Genomic DNA, 25030 nt, shown 5'->3' on the forward strand with positions numbered 1-25030 from the left:
GTGAGTCTCTGCAGGTACACCCCCCCAATTGGTTACCTCCCTCTGTACCCTTACTGAAGGCTAATAGCAATTCATTAATAACTTCTAGTAGAAATAATAAAGGAATGGCACAACATAGAGCCGTAAGAATAGATACTCCATTATTGCTATTACATGGGGAATGTATAAAGCTATTAACCCCCTTAAGAACCTGCTCTGTACAGATGTCCATGACTTAAGGACCTGTGATCGGGAGGTAATTGCTATAAGGAAAGCAGTTTTGAAGGAAAGCAATTTAATTGAACAACTCTCCAATGGCTCAAATGGGGAACACATAAGGTTGTTGAGAACTAAATTTAAGTCCCAGGTTGGGCTGCGGGATCTTAGCGTGGGTCTAAGTCTGCGGGCAGCTCGTATGAATCATTTGACCCATCTATGGTCTGCCAGGTCGGCGTCAAAGAAGGCGCTTAATGCCGAAATCGGAACTTTTAAGGTGGATGGAGAGAGGCCCATGTCCAGACCTTTCTGTAGAAATTCCAGAATTTTCTGGATATTAGGCCCTACAAAATTTGGATTCTCTTCACCCGACCATGAACAGAACCTTTTCCAGATCTTCAGGTATATCGCAGACGTTACTTTTTTTCTGGAACATCTCAGGGTGGCTATAACTTTGTCTGACAGACCCTGAGACTTTAAGAGGGAGACCTCAGGATCCAAGCCGTGAGCTTCAGGAACTCCGGATGAGGATGCAGCAAAGGACCCTGGTATAGGATGTCCCCTCTGAGTGGGAGTCTCACTGGTTCGTCTATTGCTAGTTTTAATAGAGGAGCGAACCAACTTCTCTTCGGCCAGAACGGTGCGATCAATATTACTGTGGTTCTCCCCTCCTGAATCTTCTGAATGACCCTCGGGATGAGAGGCAACGGAGGGAATGCATACCCTAGATCCCAGCACCAATTTAGGGAGAAGGCATCTATTCTCCAGGGATGATCTCCTGCATTTAGGGAGCAGAATGTTTGTACTTTCGTATTTCTCCTTGATGCGAACAGGTCTATTGTAGGAAGCCCCCATCTCTGGGTTAGCATATTGAAGACCTCTGGATTCAGTGCCCACTCTGTATGATCTACCACTTGTCTGCTCAAAAAGTCAGCTTCTAGATTCTGGGACCCCTTCAGGTGCATTGCTGAGATGGATTTTAGTTCTTTCTCTGCAAAGGAGAAAATTTCCTCTGAGATACTCTGGAGTTTCCTTGATCGAGTATCTCCCTGATGTTTCAAGTAGGAGACCACGGTCACATTGTCCGATAGGACTTTCACATGCTGATTTCTTATCAACTGTCTGGCGGAGAGTAGAGCTTCTCTTACCGCATACAGCTCCCTGAAATTTGAGGATTGGGCAGATATCAGATGCTTCCACGTTCCCTGGAAATAGGCTCTGTCGATTTTTGCTCCCCAACCGGATTGGCTGGCATCCGTGAAGATGGTAATTGAAGGCGATTTGATCCATGGGACTCCCTGGGAAAGATTCTTCTCCTTCATCCACCATGAGAGAGATCTCTTTACTGATCCTGGAATTGGAAGCTTGGAGTCCAGAGAGCCCTTCTTGTTCCAGTGGGACAATAGCCAGTTCTGTATCACTCGACAGTGAGCCTGTGCCCACTCGACAGAAGGTATACAGGAGGTTAGGAGGCCGAGTAGGCTCATTGCTTCCCTCACTGAACATCCTTTCCGGCGTTGGAAGTGCCTCACCTTGTTTATCAGGGACTGGATCTTGCTCTGTGGAAGGAAGGTTGACTGAGTTACGGAGTCTAGAGTAACTCCCAGGAACCTCACCTTCTCGGATGGAACCAACATTGACTTGGATTCGTTCACTATCCATCCTAGTTGAGACAGGCGGGACAGAAATATTTCCAAGTCCGATAGCAGGAGTTCTTTTGAGTCTGCTATAATTAGAAAGTCGTCCAGATATGGCACTATATTTAACCCCTCCTGTCTGAGTGGGGCTATCATCTCTATCACTAACTTGGTGAAAAGCCTTGGAGCGGCTGAAATCCCGAAGGGTAGTGCTAAAAAATTGGAAATGACGAATCCGATTGGAAGGATCTAGGATAGCAAATCTTAGAAACCTCTGGTGATCTGGGTGAACGGGGACGTGCAGATAGGCGTCCTTCAGGTCGACCGAGCACATAAATGCCCCTAGCTTTATCAATGGTACTATGGATCTGAGAGACTCCCATCTTGAACTTCCTGTAAAGAATAAACTTGTTCAGTTGTTTCAAGTTTATGATGGTCCGGAAGTCTCCTTCCTTTTTCCTTACTAAGAATAGGGTTGAATAGTACCCTCGACCTCTTTGAGACGCGGGAACTGGGATTACTGCACCCTTCTTCACCAAGTCCTGGACTCCTTGGAAAATATTTAGGTTGGAGAATCTGGTAGGCATCTTTGTGACGACGAATCTTGGAGGGGGGAGAGAGGTGAATTCGATCCTGTAACCTTGCCGAATGATATCCAAGGCCCAAGGATTTCTTGATGTTAGAGACCATGGACCCAGGAAATCCTTCAGTCTCCCCCCTACAATGGCGTCATTGTTTGTCCTCGAATTTGGATTGGGGCTTGAGAAGGAAGCCTCTTCCTCTACCCCCTTTGGGATAAGACCAGCCACCTGACTTGCCTTTCCCTCTAACAGTCTTGTTTTGTCCACCGTAAGGCCGAAAGGACTGGTTCTTTCTAAAGGACCTTTCCTCAGGGAATCCCTTCTTCTTGTCGGCCGCTTTCTCAAGAATCTCGTCTAGGACCGGCCCGAATACATATTCTCCTGAAAAGGGGATAGATATTAACTTTTGTTTAGAAACTCTATCTCCCGACCAAGATTTCATCCACAAAGCCCGACGAGCCGCATTGGAGAGCCCTGCCTCCTTAGCACAGAATCTAATAGACTCAGCCGATGCATCTGCCAGGAACCCCGTAGCTGATTTAAGTAGCGGGATGGACTGCAAGATTTCTTCCCTGGAGGTCTTACTGCTTAGGTGGTTCTCAAGCTCTCCTAACCATATGTACATAGACCTGGCGACAGACGTTGCTGCGATGTTGGTCTTGATGTTAAACATGGAGGCCTCCCAAGCTTTCCTTAAAAGGGCATCTGCCTTCCGCTCCATAGCGTCTTTCAATTGGGCGGCATCCTCAAACGGCAGGGCAGTTTTTTTGTTAACCTTCGCCACCTGCACATCTATTTTAGGGGTCTCGTCGAACAACTTAGACTGAGAGGGGTCGAACAATAGTCGATTTTTAAATTCTTTGGAAATCCCCAATCGTTTTCTGGTTCCGACCATTCCTCCAGAATCATTTGTCTAATGTGTTCGTTTATGGGGAAGACCTTGGATTTTTTCACCTTGAGTCCCCCGAACATTTCGTCCTGAATGGATAAGGACCTAGGGGTTTCTTTAATCCCCATTGTTGTTCTGACTGCCTTTAATAAGTCACTCATCTCTTCTGAGGAAAAATAAAATTTGTTATTATTTTCGTATATTTCTCCTTCAGAGAGAGAGAGATCATCCTCCCACTGCATGGAAGTGGAGGCTTTATCATCGGCATCCTCGGATCCAGAGGTAATGATCCTAGAACGCGGACGCTTGCGAGAGGGCTCGTCCTGGGGATCAGACTGAGCAACTCTAGCGGCCCTGATTTCTTCCTGAACCACAGATCTGATATTCTCCATAAGGGACGATTGTTCCTGCTGGACCACATCAGAAATACATGCTTTACACAGCTTCTTTCCATATCCATCAGGCAGTCTTTTAGCACAAGAGATGCAGCGAGGAGGTTTTTTAAACTTTTTTTGCGCCTCTTTAGCCTGAAATAGATATGGAATAGAGGCATCAGAAATTGGCCTAGTAAAAATACAGTGCTATAAGAAAGCGGACCCCCAGAGGGATACTTACAGGAGGCAGAGAGGGGGCATCAAGCTCCATAACAGTTTGTATCTCAGGACCTGACATATTCTCAAGCAAAGCAATTGCAGTACTCACAGACCTCAGATCAGCGTTCCTATGGCCGTCCCGCCTTTTATTCAAACTGCTCAGCCTCCTGCGCTTTACTTCCGGGTTGCGTCACATGACCGAACCCGGAAGTGACGTCACTGACGTCGGCGTGCGCACACGCCGGCCGCACCGGCCCGACCCACAGGGGAGGAGGAGATTGCGGCCCGGGAGCAGGCTCCAGACCAGCCGGAACGAGTCCTCCCGATATCCTCCAGCCCAGCATAAGCACGTGGCCGCCGGCGGACTGGGGGAGCTCCGATGAGCTTCAGGTAACCAGGAGACCGTCCTCGGACCCTCCTGGAGACGCAGAAAAATAAAAATAAAAAACAAAGGAGACGATTTCCTATCTTCATCTCCCTGCCGACCGCAGGGAGACTCTTCTCTGACCCTGGCCACAATGGGGACAGGAACACTGAGGTGTGGTGGTGGGAGGGGGCAATTTAACCTCTTCTCTGTTTCCTGCCCCCACAGAGGTCATGGGTCAATCTCCTTGTGGCCGTCATGGTGATGATATGGGAAATCTGCCTTCCAAAAAACATTTCTCGTTATCATTGGGGGACACAGGACCGTGGGTAAAGCTTGCTGCTGCCACTAGGAGGCGACACTAGGCTAGAACTGTTAACTCCTCCCCTGCAGGCTATACCCCCTCCAACCAGGAGAGAGCATATCAGTTTTAGCTTAGTGTCCGTAGGAGGCAGACCTCCCTGCCTTAAAGGGTTTCTATCATCAGAAATTCTGTTATGTAGCTGACTGACATTAGCGATGTGCTAATGTCAGCAGTACATAACAGTGTGCTTAATACTTTTGTCCCTGCCGCCGTTCTCCTAAAAAAAAAAAAACCACTTGTAAAATATGCTAATGAGCCTCTAGGTGCTATGAGGGCATTGATTCAGCACCTAGAGCCTCGGTTTACTAACCATTTATCCCGCCCAGGTCCTCCGTTTAGCCCGCCCCGATCCTCTTGAGTGACGTCAGAGTTAGCTGGATCGCTGAAGAAATCCCGCGCCTGCGCCGTCCACTTCTGTATTCGCATGCGCCGACTACGTCACAATGAGGAAGCTGGCATCAGGAGCGCGTCCTCATAACACCTGGAGGCTCATTAGCATATTTTAAAAGCATGTTTTTCAGGAGAACGGCGGCAGGGACAAAAGTATAAAGAACACTGTTATGCACTGCTGATATTAGCACATCGCCAGGGTGGCTTCTTAGTTTGATTTTTATTTTTCCCTTTTAGGTTTGGGAAACAGTCACCCAGCCTCTCTGTTATCCCGGGGAGCAAGGCCGTTGTCTGATTCCCTCACCGCTCTAACTCCCCACAGAAGCAAAACGAGGATCCAGGGCAGCACAGCTCCCCTGCTTCCCGCCAGCCAAAGGGTCACCTAAGGCCGCCAGAATACAAGACCCTCCCGCCATTCCAGACTCCTGCCACTCCGGTGCCAGCTGCTGAGGAGGTGAACCTGCTGGAAGAAGTGACCCTGCGGGTCCACTTAGGGAGGGTGAAGAGAAGAGGATGAAGATGGGGTGAGTAAACCGGAGGAGGCAAGTATCCCCCCCTGGACCCCCCTTCCCCTGCACATCCACCCAATACAAGGGTCCCATCCCATAATAAGGGCAGCAAGGTTGGTGGCACTTACGGGGTTAACTAGGCACTGAGTCGGCTGGTTATCATTGGCAGCAGTATTCCCTCCCATGCAGCAAATCAGGGGTTAACGGGGCCCATACTTGGCGGGCAGCATCGCACCGCCATCAGGATCCAGGACGAACCCCCAGCGAAGTGCGCATGCACACTTCGCTCAACGAAGCCGCTGCCAGGAGTCCGCGGCGCATCAGGCTGAGCCTAGTGCGCAGGCGCGGATCTAGCAGAGGGACGGGAGGATTGCGGAGGCGGGGCTGAGGTGAGGAAGGCGGCGCTGGGCACCAGACGGCAAGGGGTGCGGGCGGGCACCCTGGGTTAACGTAAAACCCCTTGGGCACCTTAGGTAGGTGAGTGACAGCTTATAAAAAAACAGTTTTTTGGGCTAATAGAGCCACAAGCAGGTTTAATAAGGGCAGTTTAGGATTCATGTTATTAGTACGGACCTGGCCATATGTTTAGCTTATAGGGCTCAAATCTCATGACAGAATCCCTTTAAATTCGAGGCCGAGGCCTCTACAGGAAGTAGGCCGCAAAAAAAAACAAAACTGAAAGGAGGGCTTACGATGCCCGAGACACGGGGGCGGAGCCCCTTTTTCCCACGCTTGGTCGGCCATCTCCTCCGCAGGCTCAGTGTCGAAATGGTCCTCTCCACCGAAGGTGGACCCTCCCGTCGCCTGTCTGGCCAAACATACCGCCATTCCGGTGGCTGACGGCTCATCCCTTCAAGACCCAGTAGACCGCCGCATGGCATCCTTCTCCAAGTCTCTTTTTGCGGCAAGCGGTTCGGCACGTCGCCCCATATTTGCTTCAGCCTGGGTAACTAAAGCGGTGTGGGAGTGGCACTTCTGAGGCCACGGGAGGAAAGAGTACTCTCCTCCCACAAGGGAGGTCCAATCGCTCCTTCCGCACTAACGCGGGGCCAGCAGAAAAAGCCTTTCTTCCGTACTCAGCCAGCCTGGTGGCAGCGAGCAAAGCCCCCTCGTTCTTCTGTCAAAACGCAGTCCTCAGCATGAAGGGGCGCCCCCATCCTCGTGGGGGGGGGGGGTCTTCTCTTCCTGTTTCAGGAGGTCTGGCGGACCCACATATCAGACGCGTGGGTTCTACAAGATCAAATTTTCTTCGGTCCCTCCAGAACACATTTTTCTTTCTCGTCAACCCACAGATCCGGCCCGGGCAGAAGCCTTTTCTCTGGCCATCAAAATGCCCTTCACTCGGGGAGTAATCTCCCCAGTTCCCCCGTTGGAACAATTCACAGGTTATTACTCAAACCTGTTTGTGGTTCCAAAGAAGGAAGGGTCAAGTTCGCCCGGTCTTCGACCTTAAGTTTCTGAACCGGTTCCTCCAGACTCAACATTTTAGGATGGAGTCCCTTCGCTCTGCGATTGCTTCTCTGGACCGATGCGAATTTCTTTCCTCAATAGACATCCAGGACACGTACTTACACATCCCCATTGCCCCGACGCATCAGCGGTTTCTCCGCTATGCCATAGGCTCCCTTCATTACCAGTTCGTCGCCCTTCCCTTTGGTTTGGCGTCGCGAGTCTTCACAAAAGTACTCGCTCCCCTCCTTGCCTTCCTTCGTTCCAGGGGTCTCACATTGGTTCCTTACCTAGACCACGTTCAAAACAAGGAGAGTCTGCGAATCACTCTGGATACCCTGACTCGCTTTGGGTGGCTGGTAAACTTCCACAAGTCTTCGATTCGTCCCGCCAGATAGATCACCTTCCTTGGAATGATTCTCTACATGGAAGCGGCTCGTGTCCGCCTCCCTCTGGACAAGCGTCTAGACCTCCTGCGGTCGATCCGCCTTCTTCTCCAGCACAAACGTCCCTCGATTCGCAGTTGCATGCAAGTCCTGGGGTTAATGGTAGCCTCCTTCGGAGGTGATCCCGTTCGCGCAATTTCACTCCTGCTCCTTCCAGCGGTCAATTTTATCATCTTAGGACAAGTCTCCGGACTCCCTGGACCATCACATAGACTTGTCCCCGGTGGTGCGTTCGGCCCTCAGCTGGTGGCTACTGACCCCAACGCTACTGTCCGGGAAGTCCTTCCTCCCGGTTTCGTGGATGGTCATCACCACCGATGCCAGTCTCCAGGGGTGGGGCGGAGTTTTCCCACGTCAAACAGTTCAGGGCGTATGGTCTCTATCGGAATCCAAACTGCCCATCAACATCCTGGAACTCCGGGCCATTCACCTGTCCCTCCTTCATTGGACTCCCCCTCCTGAGAGGCCCGCCGATCAGAATCCAGTCGGACAACGCCACGGCTGTGGCATATATAAATCACCAGGGCGGAACCCGCAGTCAAGCGGTGATGGAGGAGTCGGACAAGATCCTACGATGGGCAGAGAAACATGTGCCAGCTCTTTCAGCAGTCTTTATCCCGGGAGTGGAGAATTGGACAGCGGATTACCTCAGTCGGGTGACCGTGGACCCGGGGGAGTGGTCTCTGCATCCGGAGGTATTTGAGGCCATCTGTCTCTGTTGGGGTCGACCGGATGTGGACTTTATGGCTTCCAGGCTCAACCACAAACTTCCAGTCTTCTTCTCACGCACAAGGGACTACAAGGCATACTCCATAGACGCGTTGGTAGTGCCATGGGACGGGTTCGCCCTGCTGTATGCATTCCCTCCCATTCCTCTCCTACCCTGGCTCTTGCGCAGAATCCGGACGGAGGGCATCCAGATTATACTCATCGCACCAGATTGGCCCCGTCGAGCGTGGTAATCCTTCTTCTGGGGGACGTACCGTGGCCCCTCCCGCTCAGGGCCGATCTCCTCTCTCAGGGCCCTGTCTTCTACCAGAATTTACAGTCACTTCGTTTGACGGCGTGGCTGTTGAGACCGCCATTCTGAAGAAGCGAGGATTCCCCGACGAGGTGATCAGCACCATGATCAGAGCCAGGAAGTCGGCATTGTCCAAGATTTATTATAGGACTTGGCTTTCTTTCCTGCGGTTTTGCGAGGAACATAACCTTCCCCCTATGTGGTTCTCGCTGCCCACTGTTCTTTCCTTCCTGCAAGCAGGACTTCGGTCAAGTCTCTGAGCTGTTGATTTTTTTCCAGCGCCCCTTGGCCTTGAAGGGTCCGGTTAAGACCTTCTTTCAGGGGGTGGCTCACACCGCCCCCCGTATCGTCATCCGGCCCCCGCGTGGGACTTCGTACTGGGGGCACTACAATCGGCCCCCTTCGAGCCTCTCCACTCAGCGTCGCCCTCTTTGCTCTCCGGAAGGTAACATTTCTAGTGGCCATCACGTCCATTAGGCGGGTTTCGGAATTAGCAGCGCTTTCTTGTAAGGAGCCCTTTCTAATTCTGCACCAGGACAAGGCGGTGCTTCTCCCGATACCTTCTTTTCAGTCGAAGGTAGTCGCGGCCTTTCATCTTAACGAAGATATTGTTCTCCCTTCGTTTTGCCCTTCTACATCACATCCTCGAGAGCGTGCTCTCCATTGGCTTGACGTGGTGCGGGCACTGAAGATTTATTTATCTGTCACCAGCTCCTTCCGGCGTACAGACGCCTTGTTAGTCATTCCTGAAGGCCCTCGCAAGGGCTTGGCGGCCTCCAAGGTGACTATCGCTAGGTGGATTCGTTCGACCATCACCAAGGCGTACCGCTTCCGGGACAAGGTTCCGCCCCTCAGCGTCACGGCTCATTCAACCAGGGCGGTTGAGCGCTTCTTGGGCTTGCTGTCACTGGGCTTCGGCTCCCCAACTGTGCAAGGCGGCGACTTGGTCCTCCTTGCACACGTTCACCAAGTTCTACCAGGTGCACTCTTTCGCATCGGCGGATGCTGCCTTGGGCCGCAAGGTCTTGCAGGCGGCAGTGTCCTGAGCTTCTATGAGGGCGTTTTTTCCATGGGTGTGGGCTCTTCCCTCCCCATGGACTGCTTTGGGACATCCAACGGTCCTGTGTCCCCCAATGATAACTAGCGAGAAAACAACATTTTTGTGGACTCACCTGTAAAATCTCTCTCTCTGAGTTTTCATTGGGGGACACAGCACCCACCCAGTATGGATATTTCCTTGTGACGCTAATGTTTAGTGATTGGTTGCCAGGTGCGTCCTCAGTTTCGTTCGGAACACTGGCGTTTGTTGCATATTTTTATTCTTCTCGTTTCGGTTTCTTTCTCCTACTCCTACTGCTTGGGCACAAACTGATATGCTCTCTCCTGGCTGGAGGGGGTATAGCCTGCAGGGGAGGAGTTAACAGTTCTAGCCTAGAGTCGCCTCCTAGTGGCAGCAGCAAGCTATACCCACGGTCCGGTGTCCCCCAATGATAACGCAGCGAGAAAGATTTTACAGGCGAGTCCACAAAAATCTTGTTACAGCGTTCCTTTCCTTCTGCGCAATACCGTGTGCACATACAGCAGTTTACAACCACATATGGGGTGTTTCTGTAAACTACAGAATCAGGGCAATAAATATTGTTTTGTTTGGCTTTTAACCCTTGCTGTGTAACTGGAAAAAATGGATTAAAATGGAAAATCTGCGAAAAAAGTGACATTCTGAAATGCCATATCTATTTTCTATTAATTCTTGTGGAACACCTAAAGGGTTAACAAAGTTTGTAAAATCAGTTTTGAATACCTTGAGGGGTGTAGTTTCTAAAATGGGGTCATTTCTGGGTGGTTTTATATCGGAACACCAGGGAGGAGACATTAGCTTTTCTCCCTGGGCGTTCCTTCTCCTTGGCTGTAGCGCTGTCCAATCGCAGCGCAGAGCGTCACAGCCAGGGAGAAGGAACGCCCAGGGAGAAAAGCTGATGTCTCCTCCCTGGTGTTCTGATAGTAGTAATAAGCATACAGCACGGGAGGCGGTAATGGGGGCCAGGAGGGCGAACGGAGCAGCGCGCAGATATAATAGTAAGTGCAGGGAGATCCCTGGGCGCCGCTCTACATGTCCTGCTACTTAGTTAACAAAGTCCGGACCCATGAAAGGTCCTCTTTAAAACAGGCGTGTCAGGAGAGGTGACAGGTCCTCTTTAACTACCCAGCGACAGCCATGTCTACCACTATAGACCCTAGATACAGAGACATATTGCACAAAGGCTATCCTCTAGGGTGTTGTAGGTAAAAGAAAAAAGGAGTTAGGTGAATGGACGTGGAATAAGAAAAATGGGAGGGGGAATGGGGTGGGAGGCGCCAAGGGATGGAAGTGGTAGACCGTGGAAGAAGAAACGTAAGGCAGCTCCCCAAACCGTAAAAATCAGTACACACCAGTGAACTGTGGATTTGATAGGGTGAAAGAAAACAAGAAGAAGGACGGTAAGCAGTGCTATTCCAGGGATTTCCTGGGAGCACCGAGGGGGCGCCACAAAGCCAGAGAGTTTACAAAGTTCTAAATATGATATAAACTATAAAGAAAGACGGATATGTAAAACAGTTTAAAAAGTTGCGCATGCGGCTATCTAACACTCCCGCTCTATTAGAGACAGCACAACCCCCCCCTCCCCCCCCCAGAGAAGCCCAAAAATATCACCGGGACCGCACACCAAACTCTCTTAGGGTATTCTATACAATTTCCTCCCCTAGGTGTGAAATATATCCAATTTAAGACTACGGTAAGTTCTCTCCCATGCGTCCCACCCTGGAACGCATAAAACCCCACCCCCGACACTATATTTCAAATTGATTTTATTAATCACATAAGCTGAGGCTACTTTCACACGAGCGTTCGGGTGTCCGCTCGTGCGCTCCGTTTGAAGGGGCTCACGAGCGGCCCCGAACGCATCCGTCTGGCCCTAATGCATTCTCAGTGGAGGCGGATCCACTGAGAATGCATCCGCCTCCCAGCGCTCAGCCTCCGCTCCGCTCAGTGAGCGGACACCTGAACGCTGCTTGCAGCGTTCGGGTGTCCGCCTGGCCGTGCGGAGGCGAGCGGATCCGTCCAGACTTATAATGGAAGTCAATGGGGACAGATCCGCTTGAAGATGACACCATATGGCGGATCCGTTCCCCATTGACTTTCAATGTAAAGTCTGAACGGATCCGCTCAGGCTACTTTCTGACTTAGAAAATTTTCTAAGTAATAATGCAGACGGATCCGTTCTGAACGGATGCAAACGTCTGCATTATCGGAGCGGATCCGTCTGATGAAACATCAGACGGATCCGCTCCGAACGCTCGTGTGAAAGTAGCCTGATTCATTCTTTGTGGAGTACCAGGAAGTGGGGTCAGATAGGGCCGACCCCTTCTAACCACCTGACTGTTAACCATGTGCTTCTGTTCTCCTATATAAAGTTTGTCACACCAGCTTTTTATTCATGCTCTTGATAAAAGGATGTTTATCCCAGCGTCGAGCTTTTCAATCAGAAATAAAGACTTCTACTATATCCAGGAACCCCAATGTTATCCTTTGGGGACCTAGAAGCCATTCTAACGAACTAAAGGCGACCTCGGCAGGGGAGGTGCAAGTATTGGTGTATTGAGTTTATCCTTTACTTTCCTCCCCGGTAAAGTAAGTCCTTTACCATTGCAATTGTACATAAATTTTATCCATCAGCAGGCACAATTGTGACAAAATATGGCACCAAGGCTGATGTGTATGTGTTTTTGTATACAATTTTTATAATTGCTTTTTTAACTGTTTTACATATCCATCTTTGTTTATAGTTTATATCATATTTAGAACTTTGCAAACTCTCTGGCTTTGTGGAGCCCCCTCGGTGCTCCCAGGAAATCCCTGGAATAGCACTACTTACCATCCTTCTTTTTTCGTTCACCCTCTTGGGTGGTGAAAAAGTTTAAGTGGTTGTCCGCTTTTGTAATATTGATGACCTATCCTAAGAATAGGTCATCATTATCAGATTGGCAGGGGCCAGATGGCCAGCACCCCCACCGGTCAGCACTTTGAAAACAACGCAGTGCTGGTATAGGGTGTGTTCTCCTTCCTGCTTACCATTGACTGCAGCAAGCAGGTGAAATTACAGCTTCGCCATGCCCATTCACTTCAATAGACGGCTCCTTACTATTCAAGTTAATGCGACTGTGGAGTTGTAATTACACCTGCTCGCTGCTGCAATGTCAACTGATATTGATGACCTATGCTGAGGATACGTTATCAATATTACAAACGTGGACAACTCCTTTAACATCCTTTTTTGCAACTAACACCAGGTGATAACACTGACTGTCCTTTGCACATATTTTATGAACCGGAACAGTGAAATTAGACAAATAGTAACAGGAATTTTCCGTATAATTGCTACTTACCTGTAAACAGAAAAAAAATTAAAACCATGATCATTGTGTACCCAAAGTACAAAATGGTGCTGGCAGCTCCTGTGATTTGAAGCTTAGAGAAGAAATAATGAACGGCATAGATGAAGACGTAAACAGCAGTGAATCCGCTCGTTAGGAAGGACCGCCACCACCAACGATAATCCTGCAAGAAATGGAACAATTTTCAATGAGACAATTTTCTGTTGTGTTCTTTTACAGGTTTGTCAGCCAGAAAGCCCCGGGAGCTGTTTTTGTGATGCAAATAGCCATCCAAAGGTAACAGAAAAAAAATAAAAAAATGCATCATATAAGAAGAAAAAACTAAAAAAAAAAAACTAACATGAGGTATAAACCTAAACTGCAACAAAAATTTACTGGCGGAAGCGAATAATAAAGCTGTAGAAATATTATTGGATGAGAAAAAAAAAATCTAAATAACGTCACAGTGGTCTGTAATACGGTATATGGGCTCTCTACCTCCTCTTTACTATATTACCCACACTGCTGTGGTGAGATTTTTAAGGGGTTACCCTGCAAGTCTGTTACAGCGCATCCACCTTATGTGATCTCTACCACATCCATGTACAGTCTGTGTACACCAGAGGCCTACTTTAACCTATACGCCAGGAAACCTCCTGGGATATATGTTAAATGTATTTGTGGGCCCCTATTCACCTGATGTAGGCCTGAAGTAGGTCCTCTGCCTATATGGTCACATTTGTTGTCAGAGCCTTCCATCGGAGGTGTCTGGCTCTGCTGGACGTTTTGAATACTGTTACACAGAGCATTACAGCCCCCTTGTTGGACTGTTAGCTGGTGCAGGCATTGGTGGCTTCTTCTTTGATAGTCAAAGAAGCCACAGAGTTGGCAAAGTTATATCCAAAGCTTCCTGGAGCAGTGAGGGACATCACGCTGAATAACCCTGTAAGGCTACATCATCTGTGTCAAGCCATTTTTATACTCTGTTCTGGCAGAGGAGCAGTGGTATTTTCATGCCAGAAACCTGATGGATCCCGTTATAGTGATTAGGGACCTGGTGGTGTTCGGCTATGATGCATACGGCAATTCCAATCATTTGCTCCTATGCCGGAACACAGTACCGGAGGGTCCTTATGCAGATGTGGATTAAAGGGTTTCTATCACTTCGTTTCACCTATTTAGCTTTCAGACACTAGCGATCCGCTAGTGTCTGCTTTATCTAACCATCCTAATATAAGAGCTTATTGTCCTGCCGTTTAGCTAAAAAAATAACTTATATAGATATGCAAATGAGCCTCTAGGTGCTATGGGGGCGTGATTAGCACCTAGAGGCTCCGTCTACCTTAACAAACTGCCGCCGCCCAGCGCGTCCCTCCAGCCCGCCCATCTCCTCCGGAATGCGATGCTCCTCGTATTCGGCGCATGCGCAGTGAATGTCTGATCGCTTCCCTGCTCAGACATCTCCACTGCGCCTGCGCGGATGACGTCATAGTGCTCCGAGGAACAGGCGCAGTGGAGATGTCTGAGCAGGGAAGCGATCAGACATTCACTGCGCATGCGCCGAATACGAGGAGCATCGCATTCCGGAGGAGATGGGCGGGCTGGAGGGACGCGCTGGGCGGCGGCAGTTTGTTAAGGTAGACGGAGCCTCTAGGTGCTAATCACGCCCCCATAGCACCTAGAGGCTCATTTGCATATCTATATAAGTTATTTTTTTAGCTAAACGGCAGGACAATAAGCTCTTATATTAGGATGGTTAGATAAAGCAGACACTAGCGGATCGCTAGTGTCTGAAAGCTAAATAGGTGAAACGAAGTGATAGAAACCCTTTAAGCCTAAAACAAAACATTTTTTAACTGGGGAGTCTAATTTTAAAAAAAAAGTTTATATTGGCACGTTCAGTGAAAATACAAAATGCTGAAACAGTTATAAGGAAAAAGACGGCAACACCCAGATTTGTAATCAAATCCCCAAATAAGTTAGAAGTGGTATCAGTACCTCTCTGCATAGATGGAAGTAACAAAGCAAGATGGTAGCCTCTGAACAAGTTATCAGGAGTATAATGAAAACCAGAAACTGGAAACCGAACACGTAGTACATTTGATGAAACCTACAAAACAAAATACACACTGTGAAAAGCACACATAAGTCTAACACAGAACAATCCACGAGGCACACAGTCTATATAATGGAGCTATGCTGAATATTGTACTATGAAATACAGCAAAGGACACAGGCATGAAACTTTTATTTAAAGAATCTAGCGCTGCCTTAGAGGATTACAGCTGCATTTCATACGGATGAAAAAGGAAACCTCGATTTAACTAGTCGGCACTAAATAGCTGGAGAAAAAATAATTCACTAGAATTCAAACGGGCTCAATCTGATCCTGCTGTGCCTAACTGTGTGGATGAGGGAATGCGAGGCAGAACGATGACTGATCCTAGTATTTTCACAGTTATGCTGTAACACAAATACTATATTAAAGATCAGATATGCATGAATGGCTGTTTACTGTAGATAGGTGGCTATATTGTGCAGTTATGCGGCCACGCAGCACACAAGTCCTATAGTTGGGCTTAGGCAAGATTCACATCTGCGGTGAATTTATGTTTTTCTATTGTGGCATAGGAACAGAAAAATGGAATCGAAGGATAAGGCATAGGCCGAGCACCAACACCGCCTAATGTCAGGTCCATCTGGTTCCCAGTATGGATTCCAGCATTCTGCGGTAGCATGCAGCTCTTTATTGTTCTTTTTGCTAGAACCCCCAGGGCAGAGGTGAGATTTATGGGTGCTAGATGATATAAGATGCAGGATAAGCCCTCACTTTGCAGCTGTAGCCCCTGCTATCAATAGATATAATGCTGTCAGTGTTATCCAATACACTCCAGAACTGTAAGGGTTACATAGCATCATAAATCAATATAATGCTATGCGACCCCTTGCAGTGCTGGAAGTTCAGGCCGGGTGTCAAGCTGCGAGTCCTCAGCGTGACACCCGCTCATCTAAAAAGGGGCCAAAATCAGAAATATACAGCATTACATGAAACATTCTAATTAATGATATTTATCTAACATAATAGAATTCCTCACTGAGTTAATTAACTTTTTTATTCCATCTACCACTCATTTCACAAAGTACTCACATATATCAATTAAAGGGGCATTACCATGTTGTAAAGTGATGTTATATCTCTAGGATATGCCACTGTTTTATGATCAGTGGAGTGCTGATCTTTGGGACCTGCATCGATGATGAGAATGAAGGGGATGCAGTTCTAATTCCGTGGTGTCCGGTGTTCCCTCTAAGATGTGCGGGTGAGCGACCGCGCAACAAATTATTGGGCCCCAGCTCACAAGTTTAATAAGTCCGCTCAGCGCCCGCTCACCCTGCTTGCAAAATGCCCACACACTTGCCCACACCATTGATGAGTTCTTCCAAACTTCATCCTTCTGTGTGCGTGGTAAGAGGGGCGCTGCCTACCACATATTCCCTTGCTACTGCTGCCTCCTCCTCCCCCTTTTTCTGACCGAAGAGGAGGAGCAGCAGTGCACAGGGAGAGGTAACGTGGAGGCGGTGTTGCCATCTTAGAAGTTAGACTCCGTCCTGAGACTGAGCATGCTGCACCTGCTACATAAGTATGCTGGGGACAGACCTGGAGGGCATGCTGCTGCAGAACACAAGGGGTGAAACCACTGGCAGGAACACACCATCCCATCCTAGTGATAGGAACACACCATCCCAGTGAGACTGCCAGTGATTTCACCCATTGTGTTCTGCAGCAGCATGCCCTCCACCTATTCTTATGTACAGCCTATACCTATACAGATCTACACCTATGTACAGCCTATACCTATACATATCTACACCTATGTACAGCCTATACCTATACAGATCTACACCTATGTATAGCCTATAATACAGCCTGCACCCATGTATAGGCTGCACCCAGGTGTAGAATGTATGTATATAGGTATAGGCTGTATATATGTATATAGGTATAGGCTGTATATAGGTATAGGCTGTATATAGGTATATCTTGCTATCTATCCATCCATCCCACAGGGGTTATATTGTCCAGCATGGTGTAACCTCCATACATTTGCTGAATAGTATACATTATAATCCCTGTACCATGCTATACTATATACATTATTATCCATACACCATGCCGTTCAATATACAGTATAACACCTACACTGTGGGGTTATGTTGTATATTGTACAGCATGGTGTATGGATTATACTGTATATTTTACTGTATGGTGTGTATTATAATATATTGTACAGCATGGTGGAGGGGTTATAATGTATACTGTACAGCATGGTGCAGGGATTATAATGTACATTATACGGCATTGTGTAGGGATTATACTGTATATTGTACAGCATGGTGTAGAGATTATAATGTATATTACACAGCATGGTGGAGGGGTTATTGTATAGCATGGTTTATGAAATATACTATATATTGTACGGCATGGTGCAGAGATTATAATGTATTCTGTACAGCATGGTGTAGAGATTATACTGTATTGTATGAGATGGTGCAGGGGTTACACTGTATGCTCTTTAATGTGACAATTATCTTAGGTTTTCCTATCACCCACCTTTGATGGCGCTGTGCCCAGCTCTGAGCCGACCCCGCTCAGCAGCTACCAAGGCTTAGAGGGAACACTGGTGGTCTCCCCTTCATCTATATTCACTACAGCGCCCCCTGTACATGCAAGGAGCTGCATCACAGTCCCACTGATTAGGGACTGCGTAAGAGGCCTAGGTCAGGATTCGGACCGCCTTAAACGTGAGGAGTCTTATAGGCCATACATGCTCCTCTGGAATTCTGGGAACAAAGTAAGCAAATAAATTCTTAGCAAGCTCTGCATCTAATGCTACCAGATGTAAGGCATTGCCTAGCTCCTCACACTGTTTAAGGTGCTCTCCATTGTATTCCCTAAATCCTGACCTAGGCCTCTCACCCAGTTAAGTCTGTACTCTCTGCTCTGCACTGATGACGGGCAATCATCCCGAAACAGCTGTCTGCAGAAGGAGATGTTGGATTAATTATTATCCAAGTCATGTCTCTAGGCCTGTTTAAAAGGTCGAACATTGATGTATAGGACAGCTATCTTATATCTGGTAGCATTAGAGGCAGAGCTCGTTAGGAGCTCATTAGCATATCTGTAGCATAGCTTTATTCACTTCTGCCAATAGCCAAGGAAAACATTTGCCACCAATTCTCAGGTGTCCAAAGACCTATAAAAGCAAGTAGTGGAGTGAAGAACCGCACTCAATCAATTGTCTCTGGTGCCAATCAAGGACTGCAAGCAGTGTCCAAAGACCTATAAAAGACAATGATTGAATTTGTGCAGACACTTACCAAATGCTGTTGAGAATGAAAAACAGCTGAATGAAAATGCATCCGAAAGGTAAAATGCCTCCCATGATAATACCTGAGAACGGATTGGCAAAAAAGGACTGTGTGGGAACCTGACGAGGAATCGGATTTGTGCGAACGGGATGTTCAATTGCCTATAAAGACAAGTATGAAAATCAGGCTTTTATACTATAAGCTGTTAAAGGGGTATTCCGGTTAGATTAAGTCATCCGCTATCCACAGGATCCCTGCAGTAGGACCCTGATAACTATTAGATCAGTGGGGGTCCTACTTCTGGGACCCCCACCGATCAGGAGAACAGGGGCCCATGTGCAGGAGTGCGTCCTCTCTCATTCGGAGATAGTGGCTCGATGTACGCGCATCTGCGACTGGCTTCTCCATTCATTTCAGGGGGGCTGCAGGGGGTACGGGGCCTCCGTTCTTGTGATCGGTGGGGGTTCTGGCAGTAGGACCCCACCAATCTAATAGTTATCCCCTATCCAGAAGATTGGTGTACAGACAATACTTGCTGACATTTCACCACACTTATATTTTAACTGATTTAATTAAAGTTAAGTTTCAATTCAGATCCAGTGACACGCTGTAAAAAATTGTGTGTAATACTGCAGCCTAGTCCTAAGAGAGGATCTACAATTCCAGGCACATCCCCTGGACAGATGTGGCACAGTTTCAGAAATAAAAAAAAGCCATGTTTTTATAATCCTGTGCAACCCCTTTAAGTTGTATATTGGGAAGAAGCACAGATCTCCCTACAGCTTTTTGCTTCTTTAACCCCTGCCCGCATAGTGCTGTACATGTACGGCGCTGGATGGGTCTTTAAAGATGGTGCGCACTGACAACATCATTTTAGACAGCAGAGACCTGGGACCAATATAGGCAGTTGACAAAAACATAATTTCAAACATTTAACCCCTCAGATGCCATGGTCAAATAGCTAAAAAAAAAGAAAAAACAAAAGCGCATGCTCTAGGACCTGCAACAGCTCCCGCTAGCAGGGAACTGGATAGTGTGTGCGGCAGCCTTGGTCCTCCCGAATGGATCCGAGGCTGCCGAAGATAGGTTCGTCTGGTGACCCTGCCAGTATTAAAACGCAAGAAAAACTTTACAAATGTGGTATATTTGTAATCATAATGACCTGGAGAATGAAGGTAACAGTTCAGTTTTAATGCACAGGGAACTCTGTAAAAATAAAGACCCATAATACTGGGGCGGAATTGCATTTCTTTTCCAATTCCACCCAATTTGGATTTTATTCTCAAGTTCCTTCTACATCGTGAGCAATATTAAACGGTGCCATTATAAAGCACAACTTGTCCCACAAAAAAACAAGCCTGTGAATGGAATCATGTAAGAGTCATGGCAGGGAGTGAAAAATGAAAAACGCAAAAACGCAAAACCCACCGGGAGTGAAGGGGTCAATAAGTATATTAGGAAAAAAATACTGCTTGGAACATTTAATACTAGTTATTCTTTAAGAAGAAAAATTGATCACTAAGTGGCATCGGTAGTCTGCATATGGTCTATATCACCAAGATCTACGCTCATCACCCAGTACATGAACAGCGCACTTTGGAAGCACCGCCAAAGCCGTTGTCCTGATTGGGAATCATCACCAAGCACTTGCACAAGAGTTAATCACATCACATGGAAAATGAGCCGATAGCTTTCTGGTTTGTTTCACCATGCAGACCTATAACAGACTGTAAACTTACTCTCTGTTTAGATCCGAAATATGTTCCCAGGAATGTTAGTGGGACAGAGATACCAAACCACATAGCCAGGATAGCCACCAGTGTCCCAAGTGGAATAGTCGCTGAAGAGCCTTTTGTCAACAAAATGACATTCATGATAATGAAATCAGCAAAAATTATCCTGAAAACAAAAAAGGAAGAAGATTGACTTGTAACCATTCAACCCTTCACAGCATTCAGCCAAAGTGATCTTTTCATACAACAGATACACATTAAAAGGATAGGATTCTAATGACCGCCAACCCCTGTCCATATGTACTGTTAGAGAATATGGACATCACACAGTTTGTTTCTTACTCGGGACCCTCCCCCCCCAACCCCCTTCAATGAGCCAGAACACAGAGTCACTCAGCTCCCGTTTTGGTGGACTCAAGCCACCCATGTATTATATGGACGGCCATGTACCTGAACGGCTGTCATGTAATACTACATTTTCTCAGCTATTGCAGGAGAAATTACTAGGGATGAGCGAATCGACTTCGGATGAAACATCCGAAGTCGATTCGCATAAAACTTTGTTTCAGTACTTCAATAGTATTAGAATGTATTGGCTCCGATGAGCGGAAGTCTGGCAAGACTTCGCATAATAACTTCAGATATTGATTTATACTGTAAAAAACATTTCCCAAACTCGGGTTCGGTTCCAAGGACCCCTCGGAACCGAACCAGAGTTTGGGAAATGTTTTTTTACAGTATAAATCAATTTCTGAAGTTATTATGCAGAGTCTCGCGAGACTTCGCGAAGTAATAACTTCGGCACATCGGAGCCAATACATTCTAAGGCTACATGCACACGACCGCTGTTTTAGTCCGCATCCGAGCAGCTGTTTTTGCGGCTTGGATGCGGAACCATTCACTTCAATGGGGCCCGCAAAAGATGCGGACAGCGGTAGTCCGGAGGCACGCGTGCACTAGCGGCAGCACGCCCTTATCTTATGGTGGACTTCACTTCCCCCCATACCTAAAGACCGGCATGGTAGAGGAGTAGGCATGCTACTTTCTCCAGAGTGCACGTTTCAGGTCATTCCCCCTGTACCCTCTCTCACATTCCCCTCTTTTGAAATCCAGAGGATAGGCCATCAATATCAAATTCATGGAGAACCCCTTTAAAAAAACGGCGTTCCTGTGATTTGGCATGGTTTTGCATGCAGTACCTGTAAAATAAATGTTTCACCTGTAGAAACTCTGAGACCAATTACTGCATGACAAGGCCACATGTGGTTTTTCAGATATTTTAACTGCACATCATATGTGAATACTGCTTTATGCTAGCACTACAAAAATCAGAAAAGCAAAGAAACAACTTACCCAGGACACAAAAGTGCTGTCAGTAGCGCATTTGATAGCCATCCCTCTCCACCAAATGCTGAAAAATTTAAATGTACAAAAACTGAGAAGCTGAATATAAATAACTTATCACAGAGTAACGGAGTACCCTTAAAGGAACATGCTACTCCATGAGACACCAAACATGTAATGCCTACATGATGGTACCCAGACAGGGGAAAAGCAGGATTGGGAAAGTAGTAGGGATATTTGTCAGCAGGTTAAGCCAGCGGTCCCCAACCGCCGGGCTGTGGCCGGACGATTGTTTGCCGGGCCGCGGCAAAAGGGCCCATTGCCGACATCGCAATTGCGCCACAGTAATAGCAAATTACATATCTGCAGCAGCAGCGCTTCACTTACCGCTGCCTGCTGCAGACTAACAGCGGGTTGGTCCCGCCCCCATCAGCACCGCGGTGGAAGAGAGGAGAGGAGGGCTCCGTGACTCAGTCGCTCACTTCAGGCAGATACGCCTCCTCCAGCACAGAAGCCGAAGCTGCAGTGCTTTATCCCCGCCAGCGCCGATGTGCCTGCCCCCAGTCTTCTCAGTGCCCGCCCCAGTCTTCTCAGTGCCTGCCCCCAGTCTTCTCAGTGCCCGCCCCAGTCTTCTCAGTGCCTGCCCCCAGTCTTCTCAGTGCCCGCCCCCAGTCTTCTCAGTGCCCGCCCCCAGTCTTCTCAGTGCCCGCCCCCAGTCTTCTCAGTGCCCGCCCCCAGTCTAAGAACTAAGAAAGCAGCAAGAAGGAGGACTAGCAGCAGCCAAAGCTCCATCAACAGTAAATTTTAATGAATGTTGAGGGGCAGCAGGGCAGGGTAGTGGGATGTGCGAGTGAGGCACTGAGGCCAGCAGCAGCCATTTTAGTCAGATTACAGCCATTCTGCAGTTTTGGCTCTAATCTGACTGAAATGGCTGCTGCTGGCCTCAATCTCTCTCTCTGCCTGCTCTGCCTCTTTTTTCACAGGTGCCCAGCCTAGCACAAAGTGTGTTTGACCCTCAAAACCGTGTATTATATTAAATCGCACATCAAGTGTTTCAATATCAAAATGGTGGATTATTATTACTCCTTCTCTTCACAGGTGCCCAGCCCACCAAGTTTTTGAACCTCAAAAAGCCCCGCCCTAGAACCCCCCCACCTCACCCACTCCCTGGGAAAATGGTCTTGCATAAAACTGGTCCTTGGGGAAAAAAAGGTTGGGGACCACTGGGTTAAGCTGCCTTATCTGGCGACTGATTCCCTTTACACTTCCTGATACTTTGTTGCAGGACATATTTCCTGCAGTCAAATATCCTTTGTCCTTGCTCAGTTCAGTCTGAGCATACATATGTATGGAGAAGATAAGTGGCATTACTGCCACAGTCAGGCTAAGTAGGAGCGGATTGCCTCGAGACTGGAAAAAGTGAAATGTCCAATATGAATATAGTCACACAAAAGACATGTTAACAACAATAAATGAACTAATAGACATAACCCGCACTCGCTGTGAAAGGTATTAGTTCACGCAGTGATATAGAAGGTCACTTACTCTTATACATCCGGGCAGATACGTAACCAGCAGGGGTTCCCAACAAGACCCATAACACAACAGCACATGTCATCAATGCCCCTCTGTTAGCAGGTGAGAGAAATCCAAGACAGGCCAGGACTTGAGAGAAAACACATGAGCGCGGTTATTACAGTTTCATCACAGTGGAATAATCCTAAAATGACTGCACTTCTAGAGCATCTTTTCTAGAACTCTGTAAGGTACCATTCTTCTGTTGTTTCCCATATGTCTACTTTATGTTGGCATCATTTTATAAATGTTTTTTTTTTGGGGGGGGGGGGGGGGGTTTGTATGTTAGATGGAATACAATTTTAGATGCAATTTTTTGACTTTTTATTTTTTTTTAATTTCCAGAACCCGCTTTTTTAAAGGACCAGTTCAGGTATGAAGACACTTGATTGGGCTTACATAATAGAAACAACCCACAAGTGACCCCATTTTAAGATACTACACCCCTCAAGTTATTCAAATATGATTTGACAAACTTTGTTAACCCTTTCAGTGTTCCACAAGAAATAAAGGAACATGGAGGAGAAATTTCAAAATTCCACTTCTTTTTAATCCATATTTTCCTGTAACACAGCAAGGATTAACAGCAAAACAAACTCAATATTTGTTATCCTGATTCTGCAGTTTACGGAAACTGCTGTATGGGTGCACAGCAGGGCACAAAAGGGAAGGAGCAACATAGGGATTTTGGAGGGCAGATTTTGCTGCGATAATTTTAAGAGCTATGTCACATTTGAAGACCCCTTGATACACCCTTACAGTAGAAAGTCCGAAAAAGTGACCCCAATTTGGAAACTACAGGATAAGGTGACAGTTTTATTGGTACTGTTTTGGGGTTTGGGGTTTTTGTGGGGCAAGGCAACCAAAAAATGGCTGTTCTGCCACAATTTTAATTTTAGTTTTTTTTTACGGCTTTCACCTAACAGGACAGTTCATGTGTTATTTGTAAAGAGCAGGTTGTTACAGACGCGACGGTGCCAAATATGTCTATTTTTATGTTTTTTCTTAGTTTAACTTAATAAAGCATTTTTGGAAAAAATAAATGTTTTTGTGTCTGCATTTTCTAAAAGCCATTTTTTTTTCTGCCGATCGTCTGTTTAGGGGCACTTTTTTTTGTGGGAAAAGTTGACATTTTTATTGGTACCATTTTTGGGTACACTGACAAAAAAAAAAGTGATATTTTTATAGAGCCACCCATAACAGATGCAGCAATATCTAATGTGTCTATTTTTATTAGTTTTGTTTTGCTTATCAAAAAAAATAAAAAATCGCTTAAAAAGGGAAAGGGTCTCTTTTTCTTTTGTTTTTAGAAAAACTTTTTCACTTTTTATTTTTGTTCCAGTTCAACATTTCAGGGTCTTATGCTGTATTGTACTACACTGAAACTGTCAGTTTCACACTGGCTGGGCTAGGTCTTACAGGCTTCTGTGCATGGTAAACCCTGAGGTTGCCCTGGCAGACTTCATGGAGCTGATGCAGAGGGAGCCACCTCCCTCTGTGATCCTCTTATATGCCGTGGTCAGCATTGATCGTGGCATATAAGGGGTTAATTTGCCGGCATCAGCTTTTACAGCAATACCAGCACATACAGGAGGAGCCTGGCTGTCAGTCACAGCCAGGCTCCTGCACTAATTAGGTACACACAGCTACAGTGCCCGCCCCACCCATCATGACGTACTAGTATGTCAAAGGTCCACAAATCACTTGCGCCCGTGACGTACTAGTACGTCAAGGGTTGTGAAGGGTTTAACAGAGCTCTGTACAAAAACTGAAATCAGTATTAGGAGTTTCCCCTCCCCTATATGCAGTTATACAAAGTGGCCCAGGAAAAAGTAGCCCGTCTCTAACATCTCCAAATCAAACTGCCTAATAGTAAATCAGTCTTAGTTGTCCAAAGCAACCAATCAGAGCTCAGCTTCAAATTCCTACAGGGCTCTGAAAAAATGAAAGCTGAGCACTGATTGGTTACTATGGACAACTAAGACAGATTTACTATTAGGCAGTTTGATTTGGAGATATAGGAGGTGGGCTACTTTTTCATGGGCCTCCCTGTATTTGCCTGTTTGGCAGCAGAAGAGTCTTGGCGATCAAAAAAATCACTGCTAAACAGTGGATGAAGGAAGCGGAGAGGGAAGGGCACATGATGAATGTTGACAC

The 25030-nt window shown here is 47.1% G+C and overlaps 1 protein-coding gene across 1 annotated transcript in view; it reads right to left on the reverse strand.

Moving 5' to 3' along the window:
• The window catches only part of LOC120977857 (transmembrane 9 superfamily member 2-like), a 122320-nt gene that overhangs the window by 9433 nt on the left and 87857 nt on the right, over nucleotides 1-25030 (reverse strand). The window contains exons 11-16 of the mRNA XM_040406004.1: nucleotides 22844-22963; nucleotides 21308-21365; nucleotides 19961-20120; nucleotides 18231-18382; nucleotides 14850-14961; nucleotides 12864-13035 (exon numbers count right to left, since the gene is read on the reverse strand). Of these exons, the coding sequence (XP_040261938.1) occupies nucleotides 12864-13035; nucleotides 14850-14961; nucleotides 18231-18382; nucleotides 19961-20120; nucleotides 21308-21365; nucleotides 22844-22963 (774 nt within the window). The remainder of the gene's footprint in view (nucleotides 1-12863; nucleotides 13036-14849; nucleotides 14962-18230; nucleotides 18383-19960; nucleotides 20121-21307; nucleotides 21366-22843; nucleotides 22964-25030) is intronic.

The sequence above is a fragment of the Bufo bufo genome, chromosome 8, assembly GCF_905171765.1.
Source record: "Bufo bufo chromosome 8, aBufBuf1.1, whole genome shotgun sequence".
NCBI classification, from domain to species: domain Eukaryota; kingdom Metazoa; phylum Chordata; class Amphibia; order Anura; family Bufonidae; genus Bufo; species Bufo bufo.